General features: G+C 36.1%; 1 protein-coding gene across 4 annotated transcripts in view; it reads right to left on the bottom strand.

Annotated features, from left to right (window-relative positions):
- Window positions 1-25,959, bottom strand: part of SNTG1 (syntrophin gamma 1) — a 370,856-nt gene that overhangs the window by 99,377 nt on the left and 245,520 nt on the right. For all 4 annotated transcript variants that reach the window (XM_032180786.1, XM_032180789.1, XM_032180787.1 and 1 more), the window contains 4 exons: window positions 22,552-22,654; window positions 20,392-20,474; window positions 17,561-17,691; window positions 10,307-10,436 (listed from right to left, as the gene is read on the bottom strand). In XM_032180786.1, coding sequence (XP_032036677.1) covers window positions 10,307-10,436; window positions 17,561-17,691; window positions 20,392-20,474; window positions 22,552-22,654 — 447 coding nt within the window. The remainder of the gene's footprint in view (window positions 1-10,306; window positions 10,437-17,560; window positions 17,692-20,391; window positions 20,475-22,551; window positions 22,655-25,959) is intronic.

Genomic DNA, 25,959 nt, shown 5'->3' on the forward strand with positions numbered 1-25,959 from the left:
TGACACCAAGCCACATGTGCAATCACAGTCATGCACCTTTCTCTTTGTTCCAATCTGTCCTCTAGCTGTTACCTCTTTCTATCTTTGAGATTCATGCCTAGATCGTTTACTGATGACAGCATTTTACCTAAGATATTATGTTTTGTTTGTTTGTTTGTTTGTTTGTTTTCTGAACAGAATAAATTTAACATTAGTAAAATGAATAAGTACCACATATGAGGAGTATTTTCTTTTTTTTCTGATTAGGATTATTAAATCAATAATATGGATATTAAGAGTTTTCCTAAATCTAAACAGCAGCTGTAGGTTGGCTTTCCAGCAAAGTAATATTAAGCACATATATCTAGAAATACCCAGTAAAACTTGTATTTTCCCCAATCTGTGCACCTGCATGGTGCGAAAGCTACAGCCACAGTAAATGGAAAGGCACATAGGACAAAAGAAAATGAATATTTTCATTCATATTCTTTATTCAGCAATAACGAGCCCATTGCTCAAAAAGAAAGGTGAAGTTTTGCAACAACCTGCCTTCCCCAGAGCTATGTGGGCTAGTTTTGCAGCACTTATTATGCCACAAATTAAGAAGCCTTAGTATTTCAGAATGGTGGTGAACATGTCCTATGCATGCGGACAGCATCTCAGAGAAGCATGAATTTTAATCTGATCTCAAAAATGAGACATTTTTCCCCATTTTCTTAGTTCTAAAACTTTTGTGGATCACAACAGAAACTCTAAGACAGAGAAGTAGTGAAAAAAGTAAAGAAGGCTTACCTGACTATAGCATTCGCAAATATAAAACATTCTCAGGTGCTCAACTGAAGACATCTATCTGAGGCCTGTTTTTTCTGCTCTTGCTTATTCATAGCAAACATGGTTGAAGAAGTTTGCAATGACTTCTCTCTTCCTAACTGTATATCCACCCTGTATTCTCAGCCTTATAGTTGGCCGAAAACAACTGGGGGAATTGCACTGTTCACGAGATTTGTAAATCGAGTTGGGTTAAAAAATCTGCAAAAATAAAAGCAATGCTGTAGTATAGGGAGCGAAGTGCCTGTGTCCATTTTGGTCATGGCAGGTAATACCAGTGTACCCAACTATGATACAGGACATTGGATTATCAGGCTGAAGGCGAGAAGCACACGTACTGCATTTAAGCAATGCACCAACTCAAGAGAGAGCCTGATTGAGAGCTACATCCTAGAAAACCAATCCTTGCCTCCTGGTAAACAGCAAGGGAAGCAAGGGTTACTTCCCTGCATGAGCATGAATTTCACACATGGCTCAACAGATAGCCAAGAGAACAGTGTCTGGAAGGGGGAGTGGAGCCCCAGTCCTGCTCTGTTTCTTGGACATCCTTTGGCTAGGGGTGAGACAGTGCCAGCCCTGAAGGCCAAGTAGCATGGAGAGCTCCTGTCTGTCATGTCAGGGTGACTCTTCCAACCTGTAGGCTATTATGCTAAAGTACTCTCTTGCCATTTCCTATTAGAATTGGGAGAGGTAGGTACTTAATTCAAGGAGATTGAATTACCCTCTAGAGATGTCTTCATTCTTTATATAGTTAATGGGATAGAAGTAAGTGTCTAAGTTAGGAGGACTGGTTCACTTTCTTTACATCTTAAAGACATTTTCTTTTGTCCATTGACTATGTAAACAGTTTGGGTAGAGACGATCTTGCCTTTTCAGGGACACACACATAACTTTTCTGTGAGACCATTTAATTAGAATCATACAATCACAGAATACCCTTAGAAGGGATCCACAAGGATCATCAAGTTCAACTCCTGGCTCCACACAGGAGCACACCAAAATTAAACCATATGTTTGAGAGCATTGTCCAAACAATTCTTGAACTCTGGCAGGCTCAGTACCATGACAGGTTCCTTGGGGAACCTGTCCCAGTGCCCGACCACCCTCTGGGTGCAGAACCTTCCCCTAACTCCCAGCCTGACCCTCCCCTGTCCCAGCTCCATGCCATTCCTTTGGGTCCTGTCACTGTCCCCAGAGAGCAGAGCTCAGCGCCTGCCCCACCGCTCCACTCGTGAGGGAGCTGCAGGCCACCATGAGGCCTCCCCTCAGCCTGCTCTGGACTGAACAAACCAAGGGACATCAGCCATATCTCATACGTCTTCCCCTCTAGACCTCTCAGCATCTTTGTAGCCCTCCTTTGTTTTTTGTCTTTATATTCCTATTAGTTTTATGTCTTTATATTGTGATACCCAAAACTGCACACAGCACTCAAAGTGAGGCTGCACAAGCGCAGAGCAGAGTGGAACAATCCCTCCCCCTGACCAGCTAGCAATGTTGTGCCTGATGCACCCCAGTGTACAACTGGCTCTCCTGGCTGCCTCATATTCAACTTGTTGTTGAACAACACCCTCAGATCCCTTTCCATGGAATCTTTCCTGTTTGCTCTCCATTCTTTCATCCCCCACTCTGTACATATAGCCAGGGTTTCCCCTTCCCAGGTACAGAATGCAGCACTTGCTTTTGTTAAATTTCATACTGTTGGTGACTGGTGACTGCCCAGCTCTCTAATTTGTCAAGATTTCTCTGCAAGGCCTCTCCTTGATGGAGACAACAGCCCCTCACAATTTAGTGTCACACACAAACTTACATATTACACCTTCAAGACTTACTTTACTTAAATTTATTTGTATTCCTATATTTTTATCTGGTTCCTAAAAGCACAATTTAGGAAAGAGTAAAATTAAGGATTGTATGAAGAATGCTGCATCTCTAGGATCTGTTTCACTTCTTAGCAAAATTCAAAGTTTCTTTAAAAGGTAAAAAATCCTAAAAAGAAATTAATAATACTCTCTTGAGTGCAGTAAGTCAGAGTGTTGTACATTGGGCAAAAAGAAGAAATCAAGGTACTTCATTCTTATTTCACGCTTGATTTCATGACATCAATGACATTCTTTCTAATAAGATTTGCATGTAATGACCTCATTTTCTGAAACAAAACAAAACAAACAAAAACAAAAACAGACAAACAAAACCACAAATGAACAAAAATACTTGCAATCATATGGAATGGCCACACAGGCCATCAGCATGGCTGTAATTTCAGACCTTCCTCACAGTTGCCTGCCACAACTACTATGTGAGGTATTATTAGGAGAGAAGAAACTTGCCACAGATTTTCATAACTCATTTTGTTAGCAGAGAAATGACAAATCCAAATGATCTTGGTCACATTTCCTTTGCAGGAGTTTCTACTTACCAGTAATTTGTTGTTTTGTCTCTTTTCCTGTCTACTGGACTTGTTTCCCTCATCTCTTGAAGGTGTCCCTGAATGACTGAAATTCCTGTCTTCTCCCCCACCCCTCTGTGGTGGATTTCTGATTCATTCTCTTCCTCAGGCAAATATAAGCTATGTGCTACCAGAATGCATTGGATGTCTACGGCACTTTATGAAGCAAGACAACCAAACGGAGAAAGTGCTTTCAACACATTAGCCTACTAATAATGTATACCCTGAGGTGTGTTATGGCTCTTTGAGTGCATTGCAATTTCTTTTAATTCCTTTTTTTTAAATTGGCTTTGGAAAAAAGCCAAAGCTTTTGATGTAACCACCTTTTAAAATGTATTCCAAAGGTGAGTAAGAGGAAAGGGATGTAAAAACAAGTTAAGATTGCTTTTATAATGATATTCATGTTTTTCTTTTTGTTTATGGTTTTGGGTTTCTTTTGGACTGCAAAGAGGATGGAAACAAAAAGGAAGATTATTATTGCCTAGCCTCCCCTCCCAGTTCCCAGTTGCAGTTTTACCAACAGCAGTTTGTAATTCAATAGCCTCTTTCAACACACTCTTAGTTAAAATAAACCAGTTGTGGAATATTGAACAGTTTCCTACACAACAAAAACTAGGTCAAATGCTGGAAGTCTCCAACTGTTACTAAGAGGGCAGCCTGGCATTTTGGCAGGAAAGGGCAACTTTCTTTTTCTATGTGCTGCCTCTCTGCAAAAACTCAGGTGGCTTACCTGCATTCCCAGTCAGACTGGTCCTACTGCTTTTACTCTTGTCATTCTTTCTTTGCCACTTCAAACCAATAATGAAACTTTTATTTTTTTTCTTCACTACAGGTTCCTTGCTATCCTTCATCAGGGTGAGATGTCAAGGCATCTCTCCGAAGTGTCTTGCAACCAAACAGAGCGTGGACTTTTCTATAATGTGTCAATTTCAGTCTTCAACAATAATAGAATGAAGGAAAAGAAATAGTCTCAGTACTATAGTCCTAAGTATAAATCTCACACGGATTAAACAACACATCATATATTCTCATGTTCTGCTTTTGTCTAAATATCAAGCCTACCTTGTTTAGCTCAAATCCATACAAAACTGGATGAACCAGAGAAAGTGCATGGATTCTTTGCTGTGTGACACCATTATATAGATAAAACTGCAAAAAGTATTCTTTTGCATCAGTATTGTGCGACTTTCTTTTAAGGCTTGCATTTAACAGGTACACTGTAGCCCTTCTGTATGAGGAACATTTAAAAAGATAGGCTTTTGATTTTATTGTCTCCAAGAATGTTATTTCTCTTACATGATATTTTAGAGATGTATGGATGATCATTTACATCAGCATAGGCAATAATACTTTCATAAGATATTATTGACTGCTGCAAGATCTGACACTGCATACAGTAAAACTGAAAAACTATTATTAAAAATAGTTTGAGCATTTGGGAGAAGTTTGGTACAGAAAGTCCAATTTTATTTCATTTGAAAAGCTATCATTACTAATTAAAGTTTAAAAGGGAAGGACAAACAGAAAAGACTCCATTTCTGTAAATTTGATGCAGCATCGCTACATTTATTCACTTATATCAATATGCCTCAAGGAAACCACATATGAAAAAAAAACACATCTATGGCATCATTATGTTACATTTCATAGTTTTAAATCAGTATTGGAATAGACATTTGTGATTTCCTTTACAAGGTCTAGAATGGAAAGCAAAACGAAGAAATGAAGTATCAAAACTCTGTAAACGCTTGAGTACTTAATATTGCTTAGAAAACAGTTCAACAAACATTAGTAGATAACATCCAATTTATTTGTGTAGTTTGTTACCTATGTTCCATTTTGGGAAAAAATATAGGAAAAAAAAATCTACTAAGAATCTTTTGAAGACTTCCTATACTCCTCTATCTTTTGTCTTCATTTTAAAAGGCAATAAATTTCTAGACAATAGTCAGTATTTGCCTTATGCACTACTACAGAATACACTACTATGATTTGTACACTACTATGGTTTGATACTAATACTGTTGTTTTCGGATTTGCTCCAAATGTACATAGCTTAGTGACCAACAAAAAAAATATTTTTACTGTAATACTTCACAGGGCATCTAAGAGCTTAACATCCCTGCAAACTCCAAAATGACTAACGTCAGAGCCTTCTGAAGGTTTTGCCATGCTATTTCAAATCAAAAATTGAAATGTGAAACCTGTTCATTTCATATAAGTGACATTGATTTATTCATGCAACATAGCATTCTACTGTATGTTCTTACTCGTAGTACATTCGCAAAAAAAAAAAAAAAAAAAAAAAGAGTGAACATCTTTTAAAAACTTACTAAGCACTGAATGTAGTCCTATGATATTTTATTCTTCCCACAAGCAAAACAGTTCATACTAATCTTATTGCTTTTTTTTCTCTTGTTTTTTTATTGATTTTTCTCTCCCTCTACCTAATTACTTACACAATTCCTGTACCTGAATTTCAACATTATAGAGATATATAATTAGGTATTATTGCTCTTTTCTCCAGTGAAAGTAAGGACAAATATATTGTCCATCTTAGCAGCAGTTTCTTTTGTTACTCATTATATTTTAAGCATATGATTAAATCCATGATTTCAATTGATCTTTTGAAACTGTTCAAAATGCAAGCTTAAGTTCAGGAAAATATGTGCCCAAAATCACATTAAGTTTGTAGATCTATTAATTTTAAGTTTGTAGACCTATCGTTATGTTTCTATCTGTACCATAAGTGTACCTCAGTAATTTTACAGATACATGGTATTTTGCAAGATTCACACAGAAAAATTTGCCATTATGGAATGATGTCAAGTTACTGGGTAATAAATCTTGCAAGATATTATGGGCATTCTCAAGATAAATTTAAAATTTCCTTTTTGTCACCTTCCACTTGGCAATCTTAACTTAGTTGTCTGTCATTCCTGGCTGATGAAGTTCCTGTTGTTTCTTCTCTGTCAAGTGCTAATAGCTTCAAGGTAAGAAGTGGAAACATGTTATCTTTGTAGTGCCGGGCACCCAAACAATTTTTTGGGGCACCCATATAATTTTGAATTGGACTACGTTTGAAAACTACCTTAGGTAAAATCTTAACCCTGATAAAGCCATTACAAATACTAAGTCCCTTCAAAAACTGTACCACATAAATTAGGGATTTAATGGCAAGAGGTAGATCTTTATAGACCATGTGATTTTGGAGTCTTTTATTTTTTCATAGCATAATTTCTTAAGTTATGTGTCCTATTGGATACTGTTATCATAAAATTATTTAACAAAATAAATGTCAAAGATTAGAAATCAGTATTAATTATCACAGAAACTAACACAGCCTGTAAGTTGCTTATTGAAGGGCTAATAGTTCACAGTTGAATTGACACAGCAGAATTGCAAATTCCTACTTGGAGCATGAATTAAAAAAAAAAAAAAAAAAAAAAAGAAAAAAAAAGGTGGAAGCAGCAGATTGTTCCCTTTCTAATCCTCTTTGGTCTGTCATCCAGACTGACGATAAAAAGGCATAAAGGCATAAAACCCTTTTCTACTTTATCAATTCACAGAACAATTAGAGTTTCCATGTGCAGTTCAATTTAACATATTCAGCTTTCAGCACATGAGCTTCAGTTTCAGGATTGCTTAGAGAAAACTCTGGACTTAATATAAACCCTTTGTTTATTGAAGCACATGCTTAATTGATGAATTTTTTAACACAGATGAAGCCACCTTCAGAAATCAATGACTTTTATAGATCATTGATCATCAGATCAATGATCATCAGATCATTGATTATAGTGCAATATTAAGTCACTTTCAACAGTGCATTTCTATAGTATCCTGTTTGTTGCATAACCATATACAAGTCAATTCATGTTTTGAAATCTTAAAGGGATCTATTTCATCTCATATGTAATTGTTCCATGGCTTCTGGGGATCTACAGAGATTAGAACTGGCAGTATCACTCTCAGTATTCCACAAACCCTGATGAATTCAGTTCTAATTTACTAAGAATACAAAGAAAAAGACTTCATAGCAAAAAAAAAATTGACAAAAAAAAAAAAAAGAAATGAAGTCAACTAGATCAGTCAGCATATTGATATGCTTTAATCTGTGGCTGAGTAGCCAGAATACCATTTTCTTGATGTGTGCATTAAAACTATAACTATTTTGTGGCACTGTAATACAAGTTTCATGTCACACTGTACGATTGACAGTCTAACCACTGCTGGCAAAATGTGTTTGCCTGCAAACACCATCTTCCAACCTCCATTACTTATACTCAATTAGCAATACACTCTTTCAAAGGTGATAACATCAGGACATTTTGTCTTTGCTTCCACTTGTGACTTTTTGTTATTCTCTTGCTCTCTGGCTACATTGCTGATTCTGCAAATGAACCACACCAGCTTTGTGTCAAACATCAAAGTTTTGTGTCATGACAGAAGAGATTCAGACTTTATTATTACAAAAAAATAACTGAAACATGGACTCAAATAGGAGATTGTGGAGACAGGGATTTACATTTCACAACTAAAAGGGATACAGGGAAGGAAAAATGGCTTTTTGCCACACACATCTGTGGAATTTGAACCATCAGATATTTTGTTTTCAGACAGTAAAATGGTCCAGAATTACTGTTTGAAACTAGCATGTTTTCTGTCAAAATATCTAGCAATGTCTTTGCTAGATTTATTCAGAGAAGCTCTCTCTTGTCCCACAAAGAGACTAGCGACAGGATATACTCTTCTCCTTATATATCTGAGTCTGAACTCACCACCTTAGGGTCCCTTACCAGTCAAAGGAAAGAAAGACACGTCCTGAGGAAATTAATCTCATCAGAAAACAGATGTCAAAAGTAAATCAAGGGGATCATTCTTCAGACATTCTGCTTTAAGATATTTAACCTTAGGCAAGATAAATCCCACCCAAATCTACAGAGAACAAACATGACATTGGCAAAGGAAATGTTTTCAGAAACAATTCAGTTATTATAGTCTTTCTTGTTCTCATCTTCTTCCTTCTGTTTCATAAGTTAGATGAGAGTTTACATTTTGATGGACCATATGGTATTTAAACAAAAAAATATTTTACATAACTCTTAGATAAAAATAAGAAGTTCACTGAAACTAAAATTCAAGGGAGTGAATATATTGCATTTTTTCCAAAAGTTTAAATAATGTCCTACAATTTGTTTGTTCCTTTGGTATTGGATGCCACGGAAATGGAGAATGATCATGATCAAATGCCTCTCACAGAGGAAAAACAATAGCATCAACAGTATGCTGTTGATATTTTATGTCAATAAACATCTTGTAAAAAAAAACAAAAAAAAGAGAGAGAAGAAAAAATATAGGGACCTCTATTCACATTTAATCATAGTTCTGAGTAACAGATTTTTTTTTTTAATTTTTTTTTTCTGAATGTCTATTGTTCTTAGATTCACTTTTCACATACACTGTTAAATAACTAAGTCTTATTGGCAACTGAAATTTTAAAATAAAAGTATGTCATGCAAAAGAGAGTATCATTGGTTTCCATAAATTCATATGGGCTATGAACTGTTACAAGAGTTCTAAAATAGATTCATTGACAATTGTGATAAGCCCTAATAAATTACAGTTACTTTACAGGATGTATTTGGAATAATAAAGTAAATATAAATGTTTGCATAATAACTGTATAATTAGCAATTTCCAATTATAAAACGTCAGCTACACTGTTTCTGTTTTTATGGAAACTAGTGTAGAATTATATACTGTACTGATCTTTAAATCACTGGAAATATTTAATGTAACAATGGAGTATTACCACATTCAAGTTACTCTAAGCAACCATTATTACAGTCTCAGAGTATTATCAGATAAAATTTAGGGTCAACTATCTTTATAAGTAAACAAATACACTACTTTAGATAGTAAGAATCGTTAGGAATCATTAGTAATCTGAACTAAAGATGGCAAGAAAAAAAGTAACCAGCACTGTCATTTATCAGCATGCCGATTAGACAAGAAGTTCTATACAGCAGTAGTATTGTAAGGAGGAATAAATAGCCATAAAGTTGGCTTGCATTGCATGGAAGCTTGCAGATGGTGGATGAATTCATGTCTGTCACGTTTTTATAATACAATGACTTTTACATATTGCTGCCAGATGGAACATAGTTTTGCATCTTGAATATAAAACTGCAAGAAATACAACTTCCTTCAATGCATTCCCTGTATTTGAAACAAAAGCAAATTTAGATTTAGGTTTGGGAGGCTAAAGCACACTTAAGGAAATCTGGAAGAATATAAATTAAAACCTTAAGGTCTTCCTTGTTATAACTCAATTCAAAGTAATTGAGTTAACCATGTGTTCCGTATTTTTTGAGAAAGTACAGGAAAGGTATTGTATAGAACTCTAAGTTAAAAATGACATGTCATATATCAAATGCAAAATACATCCTAGATAGGTCTGAAAGAGCTTTCAACTGAACTTGGTAGTAGTTTAGTAAAACCTTTGCATAACATTTATCTTTGCTTCAATAAAAGGTTCTTTATCCCACAAGATCAGACCTTAAAAGTACAGTGCATGAAGCATAAATGCATTTAATCTTTTCTGGTAATGAATGGTTCTGGTACTGGCCTTGTGTTAAGTGAACAGAACTTATACCTATTCAGATCTGAGCATAACAATATTAGTATATATATATTTTTTTAAACTATCACGAAAATGCAGAATTCCCTTTTGCTTTTATATGTGCTTGTCCATCACACCTGTCTTTCTCCTCTGTCTGGTCTTTGTTTCTCATGTTAGCTGGTATTGCTCAGAAGTATGTAACTCTGATAGTGATGAAGTGAACTAGATGACTGTAAGGGAGAATATTTTCCCATTCAACGATTTCTCACAAAATCTGATTCGATGACAAACTTGACTTGACTTCTCTCGGACAGCCTCAAGCATTGTTTATATGCAGACAATTCTGTGGTTGAACCCATTAGGCTTTTATGACAGTTATAATCAAATATGATTGGGAAACCTTCTGGCTTACTTGGATCCATACTTACATTGTGCTTTGTGAGGTTGGAAATGTTACTTGCTATTGCTTGTAGCCAGTCAATACAGTCTTCAGCAGAGAGACACTGAATTATTCCGCTGCAAACCCCATCCACAGCAATTACTTGGAACGCATTTTGCCTGTAGACATGTCATAACAGATCAGGTCAGAAGAAAATTTCATCTGTTCTAGCATACCTTCTTAATACTTGTAGAAAATGCTTTTCTTTCAACTACAATGAAGGTCAGCCACTGAACACTGATAAATTGCTGGTCTTCGTGTTTTATAAATACCTGACATATTAAAATGATTATGCTAAAAGGTCAACTATATTAAGTTTCCATAAAGCTATAAAAAAATCCCATAGACTAGCACCATGGAATCTTAACCAACACTGCGTGACTTCAGAAGCTAAACAAGTAAAATAGCTGATGCATATCAAAGTGTTAATGCTTTAATACTGCAGGTCATGGAGAAGGAAAATGTGCATTGGACTGTAGTCAACCATTCATAAATTCAGTGGAATACTGAATTTTCTCAAAAACTTTTATTTCATTTTTCTGTTATATTTCTGTTATATTCTGTTATATTTTTAAAATGCAGTAAAGTTACTGTCTCGATATACCCTTATTCTTGGTGATCAGATTTTGATTGTGAATGATTATCTTTTTACCTACTGATGTAAAAGCTGGAGAATTCAGAACTGACCAGGTAACATTAATTATTTTTCCAATTGCATTTCTGAATGTAGGATGATTAGTAAAATGCACTGAAATGCCAAGAGACATCCATTGACAAAAGGAGTGTCCACCTGGGTGTCTCTACACCAGCAACATTCTGGGCATTTACACCATGCTTTGTGATGCATTATAGACTGACTTTCCACAGCTGAGTGCTGAACAATTACAAAACAAGAGAAAAAATTCAAATGCTAAAGCTGTAACAGACCTAACTTCTTCTGCAAATAGCCTTTTTGGCTAAGAGCCTTTGGAAGGCTTACAGGTCTTCAGCTTTAGAACCCAAAAAGCTCAATATTAATCATTTTCCAAAAGCAGAAGATTACTAAGCATGCAGAGTAATGAGAGTAATAATGCGGGCATTCTCCCAACCCAATTCATTAGTGATAAATTTGTGGTTTAAAATTAAGCATGTCATTCAGATTTTCTGAGGTGGCTGGGGCAAAATGAGTGTTATCTTCACTGTAAAACTAAGTGCCACTGATTTCCATTCTGCAAAAGCATTTGTTTTATGTGATCAAAATTATTGTCTAGTTGTATAGGAACATAGAACTAATATCTATCTCTACCATAAAAGTCTTTGCTGTGTCTTTGTCAAGTGCAGGCTTTTTTGTCCATCTAGGAGAAGCATAAAAAATGAATTAGAGCCATGCTTGCTTTCTTTTTTCTTTTCTTTTTTTTTTAACAATTCTATCATGTAGAGGATGATCATGCGCATATGAACACGATCATGCAGAGACCAATGGTTTCTCTAAATCTACTAGATAACTTATCAGTTCAGTAGCCTTTTCACAGAAGTGGTGATCAGTCTTTAAATCCCTACAGGAACAATCCAATAGAAAATTCTTTTAAAGATTAACTACTCATTTTCACAATAATTCTGACAAAGTTCTTGAAGTACTATTTAAAGCATTACATCTCTAGTTAATGTTAATGCTAAAATGCTAAAATAGTATTTAGTTAATATACCTTTATTTTAAATGTCTATAAATACAAATTGAAAATTCTTCTATAATAAAATGCTAAACAAGTTATTACATAACACAGCATTACGATCAGACAATTTGCTGATTATAAGGGGAAAACGGATCCTAGCCCAGGAGCTGGCGGGGTTCATTGAGAGGGCTTTAAACTAGGTAAGAAGGGGGACGGGGCTGAAACAAGGCTTGTTGGAGCTGTGCCAGGGGAACAATGGCAAGGCTGGGAGAGAAGGCAATGGCCCAACTGAAGTGCATCTACACTACTGCACGCAGCATGGGTAACAAACAGGACGAGCTGGAAGCCATCGTGCAGCAGGCAGGCTATGACTTGGTTGCCATCACGGAAACATGGTGGGACCACTCTCATGACTGGAGTGCTGCAATGTCTGGCTATAGGCTCTTCAGAAAGGACGGTCAGCACAGAAGGGGTGGTGGTGTGGCTCTCTATATTAGAGAGTGTTTTGATGCTGTGGAACTTGATGCTGAGAATGATAAGGTTGAGCCCCTATGGGTTAGGATCGGCGGGAAGGCCAACAAGGCAAGCATCCTGGTCGGGGTCTGTTATAAATTGCCAAACCAGGATGAGGAGACTGATGAGGAGTTCTATAGGCAGCTGACAGAAGTTGTGAAATCATCAGCGCTTGTTCTCGTGAGGGACTTCAACCTCCCAGATATATCCTGGAAGCACAACACAGCCCAGAGAAAGAAGTCTAGGAGGTTTCTGGAAAGTGTGGAAGATAGATTCCTGATGCAGCTGGTTAGTGAGCCTACCAGGGAAGGTGCCCCACTAGACCTTCTCTCCACAAACAGAGAAGGACTGGTGGGAGATGTGGTTGTTGGAAGCTGTCTTGGGCATAGTGACCATGAAATGGTAGAGTTCTCTATGCTTGGAGAAGCCAGGAAGGGGACCTTCCTGTCGATCTGCTCGAGGGTAGGAAGGCTCTGCAGGAGGATCTGGATAGGCTGGACTGATGGGCTGATGTCAACTGTATGAAGTTCAACAAGGTCAAGTGCCGGGTCCTGCACCTGGGGCGCAATAACCCCAAGCAGAGCTACAGGCTGGGAGAGGAGTGGTTGGAAAGCTGCCAGGCAGAGAAGGACCTGGGAGTATTGGTGGATAGTTGGCTGAATATGAGCCAGCAGTGTGCTCAGGTGGACAAGAAGGCCAACAGCATCCTGGTTTGCATAAGAAACAGTGTGGCCAACAGGTCTAGGGTAGTGATTGTCCCCCTGTACTCAGCTCTGGTGAGGCCACACCTCAAGTACTGTGTTCAGTTTTGGGCCCCTTGATACACAAAGGACATCGAGGTGCTCGAGCGAGTCTAGAGAAGGGCGACGAAGCTGGTGAACAAGTCTGGAGAACAAGTCTGCAGAACAAGTCTGGAGAACAAGTCTTATGAGGAGCAGCTGAGGGAGCTGGGTTTGTTCAGCTTGGAGAAGAGGAGGCTCTGGGGTGACTTTATCACTCTGTATAGGTACCTTAAGTACATAGGTACTTATATGCTGTAGCAAGGTGGGGGTTGGTCTATTCTCCCACATGCCTGGTGACAGGACAAGGGGGAATGGGCTAAATCTTAACCCAGTGAAGTCTATATGATGCAAGTGGAGACTATGAAATGCATGGCTAAGTATTAGATTATTTCTGAATGTGTCTCAGCAGTAGGTAGTCTTAGTCTTAGATTACAATATCCTTAGATTATTGTATTACTGTTATTGCAATACTATCTTGAATTAGTCTACCAGCCACATACCACAACACAAACATTACATATATATATATAATAAATGTTATGTATTAAATAGAAAATATTATTTACCACTTTTTAATACAGAAAAAAAAAAAAGTTAAGAACAGATTAATTCTTACTCAAGTACACCTCTTAGGTTCTGCACCTTCAGAAACTCAAGAATTTGAAGTTAGTAAGATTTAAGATTAACTTAAATATCCTCTGGAATTTCTTATGAATACTCTCAGGAATTTATGAGTGTGAAGCATCCTCCTAGAAAGTTAGCATATGATTATGAGGAATAATAATGTATGTGGGAATGACAATTTATGTGTCAGTATTTTCAAACTCTGAAAGATTAAAATTTATCACGCTTTATATAGGGAGAACAACCTTATAAATACTATCTACAGAAAATGTAATGAATTAATGTCCACTTTATGTTGCTTTCCTTAATATTATTTTCAATATCTTTTCCTTAATATTGGTCTTTAGAGTCCTCAACTTTTCAGTCCCTTTAAAAATTTATCTTTCTCTGAAAAAAAATTTTGTGAGGGAGTCATATTTTAATATGTTTACACTAATTTAGAACACTCTTGTAAGCTGTCTTGTTACCAATGTTAAATGTTGGTTCTGTGATTTTTGAGGCAAAAATAATAAATAGATAAATAAATAAATAAAACACTTTTGTTATCATTGTCAAATTTCTTTTTACTTTCCTGTTAAGTACTCATATTTCCTCACGTTAGACAGCATGGTAGGATACAAGAAGAAAATTATCAGAGTAGATATTCAGGGTGTGAGTATAAATTCAGGTATTCATTGTTGTATAAATACACTTGTAAAATTATTTTTTCTGGAAATTCAAATCTCAAGAATATCATCACTGCCTATACATGATCCTTTCTGTAATGTACAGTTCTATATTGTGCACATTAAGCCTGTGTTTTATTGATGTAGAAGACTGAATTTGAAATCCCTAAATCTACAAATAGTTGAATACATCCTGACTTTCCATGTGAGTAGTTCCATTCAGTTCAGTATTTTATTTGAAGTATACTGCAGAATAGATCTCAAATTTGACTTTTATGATTCTGGGCCCTTTATGCCTCATGCTCTTAATTATTTCTATTTCAACCACCGCAAAACACTGAGCTGAAGTTTTACAGAGTTTAAAGCAAAAACTCCTGTATCTGTGGCATCCATATCTGTCTCTCTTTCAGTTCAACCAATGAGCCACTGTAGCTTTGGTTCACATGTTTACTCTCTGGGCCAGTAATTGTCAATAGATGTAGCTAAGTAAACATGATCATGTAGCTAAGTAAACATGATTTTGTTATTATTAATCAGAAGACATAGGCTGTTTTTAGCTTATCAGTCATCTAGTGGTGAAGTGACTATCCACTCAACTGTTTTAAATTAAACTCTGTGCATAGGAAGAAAGACTGACAAACCTTGGTGGTATAGTTTGAAGAAACAATACCCCTTAGAATTAATTTAGGCCATGGGACACTTTTGTGCAACTTTCAAATGTTTGCTATGAACTAATGAGAAGGAAGCAGACCATGACAATAAAATAAAATTAACCCCAAACAAACACAAAAACGAGGCTGAAAAACAGTCCTCTTTCCCCACTTTTCGTGGGGGATCATAAACCCTCCCCCAGGCAGGTGGTAATACTTCACTGTAGGACCCATAGAAACACTGTATAACAGAGAAAAGAGGCTGGGAAGGTTCTTTCACAAAACACTCCTGCCAGAAATATCAACTATGCTTTTCTGTATTAATTAGGTAATCTTACATGTTTTTAAATAGAGAAACAGGATAATTTTAAACCCTTTAAAACAATTCAGGGTTAATAATAAGAGAACACATTATTCTTCCCAGATTCAAACACCTAAGCTTGCAGTCTTGATGACTACACAGGAAAGCCAGCTTTTATTTCAGTTTGTAAGTCCTCACAGTCTCACATTTGATACAACCTGTGTGCTTAATGTAAGAGTTAAATTTTCTGATTGGTGAGAAGCAAGAGAGTAACATACTCTTTAACTGTACACAGCTTTCCTTCAGTTCATGACCTATAAGCTGGTATGCAGAGAATATTTTAATAATAGAATTTAATTTTTATATATATATGAATGATGAATTAATCCATAAAACATATAGTTATTGAAAACTTTAAAAAAAATATCTTACGTATGTACTTTGCTTTGTTGCATTTAATAGCTACTTTCCTTTCTGTCTGATTGCATAACACTTGAAAAACGGTAATCATTCCAGAATATTCTTGTCTTCCTCTCTGATTTATTCTGATTTACTAGGATAATATTGAATTAAAGAATGACGAGTTGTAGGTCTATATGATGCAGTAAATTTAAGCCTGACTATGAGCTTTGGACAGGCTTCCCTGTGATTGAAAGACAAAGTATTGATGAAATTCAATGTTAATACATGCAAAGTAACACATATAAGAAAATTAGCCTCATCTATATATATAAACAATGAAGAACCCTTCTATAACTATTAAACCTGAGGAAAGAAATGCAGGAGTTACTGTAAATTGTTCTCTGAAAATCATCAGCTTAGTGTTCAGTGACGATCATAAAGCAATAGTCTTTAGTATTAGGAAAAAAAAGAATAAAAAGTATTAGGAAAAAATAATAATTATAATAATAAAAAAAAAAAACACAACACTGTTGTGCCTTATTGTACATCAGGAGGGTCTGAGGGTGCACTCCTCATCATCTTTGCTCAGAGAAATTAAGAAATTAGGAAAAGAAACAGGGAAGGTAACAAGGATGATCAGAGCTATGGAAGGGTCCATCACAAGAGAAAACAGTAAGGATCCTTCAAATAGGAAAACAGCAGAGTTCCATGTCAGAAGGGTCAGCACGCACCATCAGTCCCATCTTGGGGGCCTAGCTGCCTACACTTAAGGCCACCGCCGCCATGGTGAGGTCATGGTATGCAAGATCAGGCTGCTGCGAAAGGGCTGTTAGCAGGGAGACTGTCCCATGCTTCTCTGGACAGCTCTCGCCTTGGTCCTCACTTGAGTTTGTCCTCAAACTGATGTCTTCCGGGCATCTAATTCACAACTAATTTGGACCCAACCTGCAGGCTGACTCCCCAGCCTGACCTGAGCCCCACCTCATCCCAGTGGAAGTGTATGATGACCATCCCTAGGCCTGCTCTGCTCCTTTGGTAGGGCCAGTGAGACAGGGCCTTTGTTTGCATGGATTGTCTCTGCCAGCCTCACTGCCACCCTGTGCTCATGGCTTGCCCTGCCCATGGGGCAGACAGTCCTTGCTACACCCTAACAAGATTATATCACCCAGCAAAGTCATCAGGCAAGGGATTTAACACAAACAAACAAGCACTTTTAAAAACATAATTTCATGACAGCTCTCAATGTGACAATGCATTGCAAAGAGGGAAGGTATAAAAAACAAAACAAAACAACAACCAAAAAAAACCAACAAAACACAACAGGAGCTCAAAAAGAAGCTTTTAAGGACAGGAAAATTAACAACTATTATATATGTTGACCTAAGTGAATACTCACACTAAGAAATGTGCTGACCACTTGGGGCAAGTGGGAAAATTACGTGTCTTCTCCAAATACCTGGTACTGGCTGATGTTAGAGCAGAATATGGACCTAGGTGGACCTAGGAGGACCTTCATGGACACTCCTTTGTCCATGGACATGTCTTTCACAGCTGCATTGAAACTAATAACACTATTCCTCTAACATGGCAGTTCCCTAAGGCTTGTATCTGTCAACCAAGAAATCAATAGTTTTAACTTTCTGAACTTCTTTACCTGCACAAATCTGATCCTGGAAGGTACTGGGAAAACCGTGAATGAAGAAGAGGAATTAACCGGAGATCACACCACCTTTTTTCCCACCTAAGTCCTGGGGATGTTGGCCATGAGGAACATGATAATGTATCCTGAAAAACATTTAGAGGGTCCTTCTCAGTTTTGGACTTCATTAGAAGTACTCAGCAGACTTTGGAAAGAAAGAGATTTTTCATAGTCTTGATATAGCATTTAGCATTGTTTTCCACTATCCTCAGATTATTTATCTAGTTTTAGCTAATACTGGACAGATTCTAAACTTTTTCTCACAAATAAACGAACTTAAATAAAGCTCAACAGTAATATGCTTGGAGGAAGTGTGAAGAACAGTATTCTAAAAATCTAGAGAAAACAGATTGTATCATTTTTTGAGATGACTAGTCATGAACGTGTATTTACTACATTAAATGATGAAAATTGATTACTCAAACCTGCATATTTATGTGTCAAAATTTATCTTACTTTTGCCTACTTATACAATACATTATTTGTATGAATGAATATTTAGCTTTCTACCACCTAATTTCAACACCTTTTTTTAGAGAATACAGATTAGAATGAAAAATGCTTTTAGAGTGAAAAACAAAATATTTTTAATAATGCAATTTAATTTAAAAAATTCAGTACCTCTTCCTTTCTTTATAAAACACTTTACAAAATAGTACTAGTCATGATGTTATTGTCTGAATATTCTCACTGAAATGTACATAGTGTTTTCAGTATATTGGTAAAATTACACATGTTGATCCTGCATCATCATCCATTATGTCTTTTAATCATTTGCTTCATATGTTTTCTTACCTGTATGTTCACATATCTTCTGTATTTGTATCATGAAATATGACTATGAACATTAATTTAGCTTAGTGGTAGATTTTTAATAATATTTATATTATTTAATATTACACGTTCTTAAAATGTTGACTCTGGTGAACATTCCACAGATTAAATCCAAACAAATAAATGATTGGCTAGAAAGACTAAGCTAGGACATTGTTTTGAACAATCTCTTGAATTTTTCAGTGTTCTGTCTGCTTTCAGGAACCTTTTTTCAACTGCAATGAAACTTTGGGACAAAGCTGAAAAGCAGCAAGAAGTATAGAAGCAAACTGTAGGCCTAGGTCCTGATGCAACAGAAATATTAACCTCATCTGTAGCTTACATAACCCTTTCAAATATTGACAAAAGACCAAAACTGCTCCTTGACTACTCCAAATTCTTTGAAGTCAGACATTTTCATGTGGATCACCAAGGCTATAAACTAAGAAATAGATTATGGCTATAAGCCATAATACATTATAGAAAATAAATTGAGAAAAGAAAGAACTGTGATGAAGGATTTTTACATATGTTAGGAATTCGTAGAGAGGTCTTATTTGGTCTTATGAAGAATTATATTCCATTACAAGAGGATATCTATCTCAGGTAAGAAGACCTGAGTCTTCCCAGTCTTCATAAGAATTTAATTTAGGGTGAATTATAGACTGAAGATGCCTGATTCTATTGTTTAGACTGAAAGAAAACTTGATTTCATTAAATTATTACCAGTTCAAATAGAAACTATGTTAATTTAGATAATTTTTGACATCTGCAGAAAGAGGATTCACAATTCATAAACATTTTTAATCCTAAAAGCAAAGCTAGACTTGAAGTGGCTAGCAAAATAAGTTTGGGATCTCCTCCATTAGCCTTTTCACTTTTAAATGTCTGCTTCTGATGTTTTTGAACTATTAATATATATTTATTTTTATTTGACCTGCAGTAAGACACATCGTTACTGTTTTTATCCCATTTTTATTGATTCCATCCTGTACACACATGTATAAATGCAAAAGGTTTCACATATGATAATCAGGTTTTATAATATGATAATCAGGTGGTTTTTTTTAATCAGGCTATTGACTTTTAAATCTCTGGGCTCCCATTTGAAATCTTTGCTAGTGAAATAAGCAAGAAAAATAAAGCAACCCAGAAAGTAGAAACAGCAAGTCTACTGAATAGTGCTTACACTTCTGTTTATTTGTATATATATGTAATAATTGTATATAATTTGTAATAATAATAATTTGTATATATCTATAATAATTATGCCGCATACTGTTTTATTTATTCTTTATTTTTTGAGTATTTATATCTATAATGAAGCCAAACACACATGAAAAGATAAAATAATAATAATAAAAACCGTTAGAACTATTTAAAATATTAGAAAATTTGTGTTTCATTGCTAAGAAAATTGTTAAAAACCCTGTGGTGCACTTCCAAAGCATATTTTACTACAAATCTGAATAGAGATCTGTAGCATTTCATCCTAAAGTGAATTTGTTCCATAATGCTATTATTCTTCAATACGTTTGTCAGTTACTAAGGAAATATTCAGAGCTGAATACAGGCAAAAACATGCACCTAAGTAAGATTTGTCAAAAGTTCTAAATTATAAATGAAAGTAAAAAAAAAAAAAAAAAAAATTCTGAAAAAGTTTTCTACCTTCTCTTTAAATAGGTACATTTTCATTTTCTTTCCTATGCTCTGCAAACAAATCTAGAGGGAAAAAATGCCTTGAAATCCCTATTGCTCAGATAAAAATAGTAATCACATTTATCAGGGCATAATCTCAGCCTTTGTCATAGTTTAATTCTCAGCCATATTATCTGGCAACTTTTTTTGCTCCCAATGGGACTATATCTAATGTTAATTAGAGTTTGTCCCATTTGCTGTCTTTTATCAATTATTTCCACTTAGCTATGGTAACATTTTTAATGCAATTCTATTAAAGAAATATAAGCTCTTACCGTGTTGTTGGGATGGTAGTTGAGGTGCAAACCACTGTCACACAGGGGAGAGGATGTGCCACTGCTCTGGTCACTGGGGGCACCTAATACAAATGTAAATACACCCCCCAAAATTTCATTAATCTATAGTGGTATAATGCAAATGTGTGTGCGTCTGTATGTCTGTATTCCTTCCCTCATTGGTTTTCTCATATCTAACACTCACTTCTTTTTCTCCATTCAGCTAATATCTCTCTTTTGGTTTGAATGGAGTGTCTTTTAAAGCTGATTGGAGGCTCAAGATAACCACTGGTGCTTTTCTCGATAAAAAAAAATAAAAAAATAAAAAAAATAAAAAATTGCTTAGTAAGAAAAATAAAAGTACTAATGTTTTTGGAAATTTGATAATAAAAGATAAGTGTGTACTTTCCTTACTTGGTTTTCACTTGAATGAACTAGGCAGATAATGCTTTTGTTATTCTCTATGAAGTTCATGGTTCAAACATTTCTTGTAACAGTTTAAGAGGTTACAGAGCTACGTCTCATAAGTAACATGATAGGATATATTCAAGTGGACCATTCAGTGGATAAGGAATTAGCTTGAAGGTCACAAGTGGTCAATGGTTCTATGTCCAAGTGGAGGCCAGTGACAAGTGGTGTGCCTCAGGGGTCTGTCCTGGGACCAGTGCTGTTTAATATCTTTATCAACAACATAGACAATGGGATGGAGTGCACCCTCAGCAAATTTGCAGATGACATCAAGCTGAGTGGTGCAGTTGATAAAATCGAAGGAAGGGATTCCATCCAAAGGCAGGCTTGAGAAGTAGGCCTACATGAACCTATGTTCAACAAGTCTAAATGCAGGGTGCTGCACCTGGGCAGGGGCAATCCCAGACATGAGCACAGACTGGGTGAAGAACTCATTGACAGTTGCCCAGCAGAGAAGGACTTGGGGTTCAGGAGGATGAAAATGTCATAAAATGAGACAGCAGTGTGTGTTTGCAGCCCAGAAGGCCAATTGCATCCTGGGCTGCATCAACAGAGGAGTGACCAGCAGATCAAGGGATGTGATTGTCCCCCTCTACTCAACCCTTGTGAGGCCTCACTTTGAGTACTGGGGGTTACTGAGTACTAGATGATCTTTGAAATCCCTTCCAACTCAAGCCATTCTATGATTCTATGATTCTGAGTGTGTGTTTGTGTGTGTTACTCACTGCACTGTATGGTACCACATCCTTTCATAAAAAGGACAATGAGTTACTGAGATTTGTTTTTATTTACGGTATTGTTATTTCTTTATTGTCTCACTAAAATTTAATACCTGGAAGAAAAAAAAGATAAAGACAGTACTTCTGCAAATGACTGTATACGAGATTATATAATAATTTAGTTTATTTAATTCCTACTAACATAAAATCAAAGGCTACATGTAATGAAATCAGATTTTGGCTTTTTTGCTTTAAAAGTGAACAATTTATTTTACCCTTTTAGGAGGAAGAAGTGGAAGGAAAGCAGGGATGGCAAAAGCCACAGGCTGACATACATGAATATCCATATAGATGCTCAGGTATGCTGCAACTGTATAATTATGCACCCACACTCACATTTTAATACAGTTAAAGGAAGACAGCTGTCTCGATATGCCTCTGATGGGGCTAACTTACTAAAACTCAGTTGGACTTAAACAAAATACTAATCATCTGAAATTAATTTATTTTTAGGTAGAGAGACACCTACGTGAAAGCTGCTGAATTTTAAATAGGAAAGTTAAGCTCTTCAAATATACCCACACAATTTCATTTTCACATTTCGACGACAAAACTCTTTTGGACTAAAATGTTATCTGACGCTGCCTGGAAAACTGCTTTTAAATACTCTGCGTCAGAATGTGAGCTACAGTTAATTAATGTAATTCCACTGACTCACATGCATCTTTGCTGATTCACACCAAAGGCCAAATGCTTTCTGATCTGTTTTTCAAGGAAAGATTTTACTCTTTTGTTTGAGGTGACTACTGCTACAAGACTTGGCAAAGACTTGCAATGTGGCCTCATATTCAGGCCACAGTGCTGCCTGAAAATGCTGCTGTCAATCTCCCTCAATGCACACTAGGTTCAGAAGATGCAACACTGAATTTAGGTGTTTTTTGTGTGTTTGTTTTGCCAAGTGATAAAGGCTTACATGTACAATCTTCATTCAGTGGCAGTTTGAGAAAAGCAGGTGCTCTCTTTAGAAAGGACACAGTTAGGGTCACTTCCTCCCCAGCATTGCGAAGGACCTGAACCTGGAAGAGAAATACAGACAGGACACACTGAAATAAATGTACGACCAAAATATAGTTGCAAATGTAAACAATGACACACAGCTTTCACATATCAGAACATAACTGCTTTCCAACATATTGCAATAACATCTTTAAGAAGAAAGTAAGGTTTAAAGTTTTGTGTATTTTTGTTTGCCGTGCTCCTAGTCACACAAGCAGGTAATGGTGGTGGCACAATTAGCCTCCTTAAATAGCACTGGCTGTACTATAGCTTGTTCTCTGACACTGCTCAGCTCTGCACCTCCCTCTTCCAGACCTGGCATCATCCACGCTACCCTGCATGTATAAAATTTGTTTGTTTTGCTGGGCTTGTCTCATAAATCTCCAACCAAAATAATAGCTGTAGTTTCCACAGCTGTGCCATAATCCTATGAATAAATCTTTCCAATAGCCAGAGTTAAATTTAATCAAACTGCTCCGGCATGGATGAGAGATCTAATCTTCCTTAGAAATGCAGTGGAAAAATACTTATTTAAAGCCTTAAGTCTTCGAAAAGCACAAGGTTGTGTTTTACCATGGTAGTAGCCTAGATTTTGGAAGTAGGAAGACAAGTAAATCACCGATCCAGCTGTGAATGCTCTCAGCCTTCTTGTAACTCTTTCACAATTACTTCTACGGCTCTTGTTCATGTCTAGCTTTTTTTTATGGTGTGGCTGATGCCAGCCCATGCCACACAGCACAGAAGGGAACTCCATGCACCTCACCAGAGTGGTACAAAGGAGGCACATGAGCACCTAAGCAAAATGCTATACTTAACAGTGGAGAAATAACATTACAATAATGTTATATTATGAAAGCCAAGAAACATACACGGCTCTGTGTATCAGAGAATGAATAATTCCTGTTGTTCTGCCTCTGTAGCCTGCTAATTTGGGTTGATTTAGAACTTTTAAAACTGAAAAAAACTTAAGATTGCAGCATTCCTCTGTCTTGATGACTGAACTTCCTGCGCAAAGAGCCAGCTTGTTGGGAGCAGTGGTGGGGAGCTGCTACAAAGTGATATATTAGACAAAACCTTTTAATGTGACATATTGCCCCCTCTTCTGCTATGATTTCATGATATCTGAATAACTCACAAGTTATGCCTATCAACAACCTATCCTACACATTTAATTACACGTATGTATAATACTATATACAGGTATTCTTCCATGTGGAATCACTGCATTACATTTAGTTAATTTAAAGCAATTCATCAAGAAAAAAAAACATCAACTTCCCATTTAAACACAATACTTCCTATTCTAGATTGGATGGCACAGAGGAGTAATGATATGATGACAAAATACTTGATTTAGTATCTGAAATCTACTCTGAAATTTTAGGCTATTTATTGATTAATATAGCACAGTGATTGTCAAGGCATACTTTGCAAGATAGTATGTATGTGTACTAATAACCAGACACACATATACAGATACTGTCATGCTGACTCAAATCTCACCCCAGAACTTTAGCTGTAACATGAACGACTTTGATGTGCACTTCCTATTTCTGGTGTGTTTTATACCTCAGCACTCATAAGTCGCACTTATTTCATAGAAAGATGACAATGTCTGTGGAGTAGTATAGATCAAGACTCTGAAATCCTGAATTCCATCAAAGAGACCATAGTGCATCCTCAGGCCTCACAGAAAACACATCCTTCTCTCTAATGAAGCCGTTACACAGTTCAGAACAGTCATAGACAAAGCAGACACAGGCATGTATTCTGTATTGAAATGACAGATGTGGATAGACAAAGTGTGGGAAAAATACAGCTACCATCTGCCTTTTTAAATTTTTTTTTACTCAGAAACAGGGAAGAAGGGAAGAAATTACAGCATTACCAACTCTAATTTATAGTCACCTTTTAAGATACCTACAAATAAGTGGATACCATCTATGAAAGAAGATGAGACACTAAACTCTGACCCTAAGGCTTTCTTCTTCCAAGAGTAAAATGAGCCACAAGTCTACATGATTTCATTTGATAATATATTGCTCTATGAATGCTAGAAGTTGCCCTAAGTAGTCTAATGTGACCATTTTCTTTAACCTCTCACACTTTCTCTCTCAAATTTCCTTTTCCCATAGGATGAAGAATTTAAGCTGGTATACAGTCTAGTTGAAATCAGCAATACTTACTTAATTTAAGCATATTTTGGAGTGTATAAAGCATATGATCCAGAAAGTGACTGGATTTGACACGTAAAATAAAGACTAAAGAGACATAAAAGATTGAATCACGGAATCATCTAGGTTGGAAAAGACCTCCAAGATCACCTAGTCCAAGCTCTGACCTAACGCTAACAAATCCTCCACTAAACCATATCACAAAGCTTTAAATCTAAACATCTTTTAAAGACCTCCAGGGATGGTGAATCAACCACTTCCCTGGGCAGCCTATTCCAATGAAAAACAAAACAAAACAAAACAAAACCTAATTAATTATTACAACATAGGAGAAGTGGGCTATCAGCTATCAATCCCATTTCACTTACTTTCTAGTCATTATCAAAGCCATTTTAGGAAATAAGGCTAGTTGAAGAAAATTAGTTTTTTAATGAAATTAATTGTTATTTTGTAGCTTTCAGTTGAAAATCTTACTGTTATTTTATGGTTTTGTCTTTATTTTACATAAGAAATTAACAATTGCTGAACTGTTTTAAATCGAGTATGTCTTACAGGATCAATTTACTTGGTGTTCTCATTCAACATGTACTTTGCCATGCTCCTCCATTCCAAAAGAGAATGAGATATGATAGGAAATCTATTCTTACTGAGGAAACTTTTCAGTTGTATACTAGAACAGCTCATGTTCAGAAATAGAAAATTGGTAACTTTTATAAAAAAGCTAACAGCCAAAATAAATTTAACTAGTTGTTATGGAGAGTTATGTCTCTGGGGATAACAAAAAAAGATAATGTTGAAAACGGGAGTCAGTTTGTCTGAAAGATGCAATACAGTATGTATGTCTACAGTTTTACAAAGATGAGTGGAATTCTAACAGAAGTCAGAGATACTGGCATATCAGTTCTTTCTTCTTCTGTCTCCATCATTGCCTGCCATTGAATTAGCTAAATGCTTTGTAGAACTATTTTTGTAAAACAAGAACTGGATGAATGTAAATCTAGTGCTTGTCCATGCTTGGGAGATGTACATGAATGAAAAATACATTTATTTGCACAAGTATATCCATGTGGATCTGCATTGGTAACATATTCCGATAACAAAGCTACCACTGAAGTAATTTCATGAATATACTGAATATGACAGTTATTAAT

The sequence above is a fragment of the Aythya fuligula genome, chromosome 2 (genome assembly GCF_009819795.1).
Source record: "Aythya fuligula isolate bAytFul2 chromosome 2, bAytFul2.pri, whole genome shotgun sequence".
NCBI lineage: Eukaryota > Metazoa > Chordata > Aves > Anseriformes > Anatidae > Aythya > Aythya fuligula.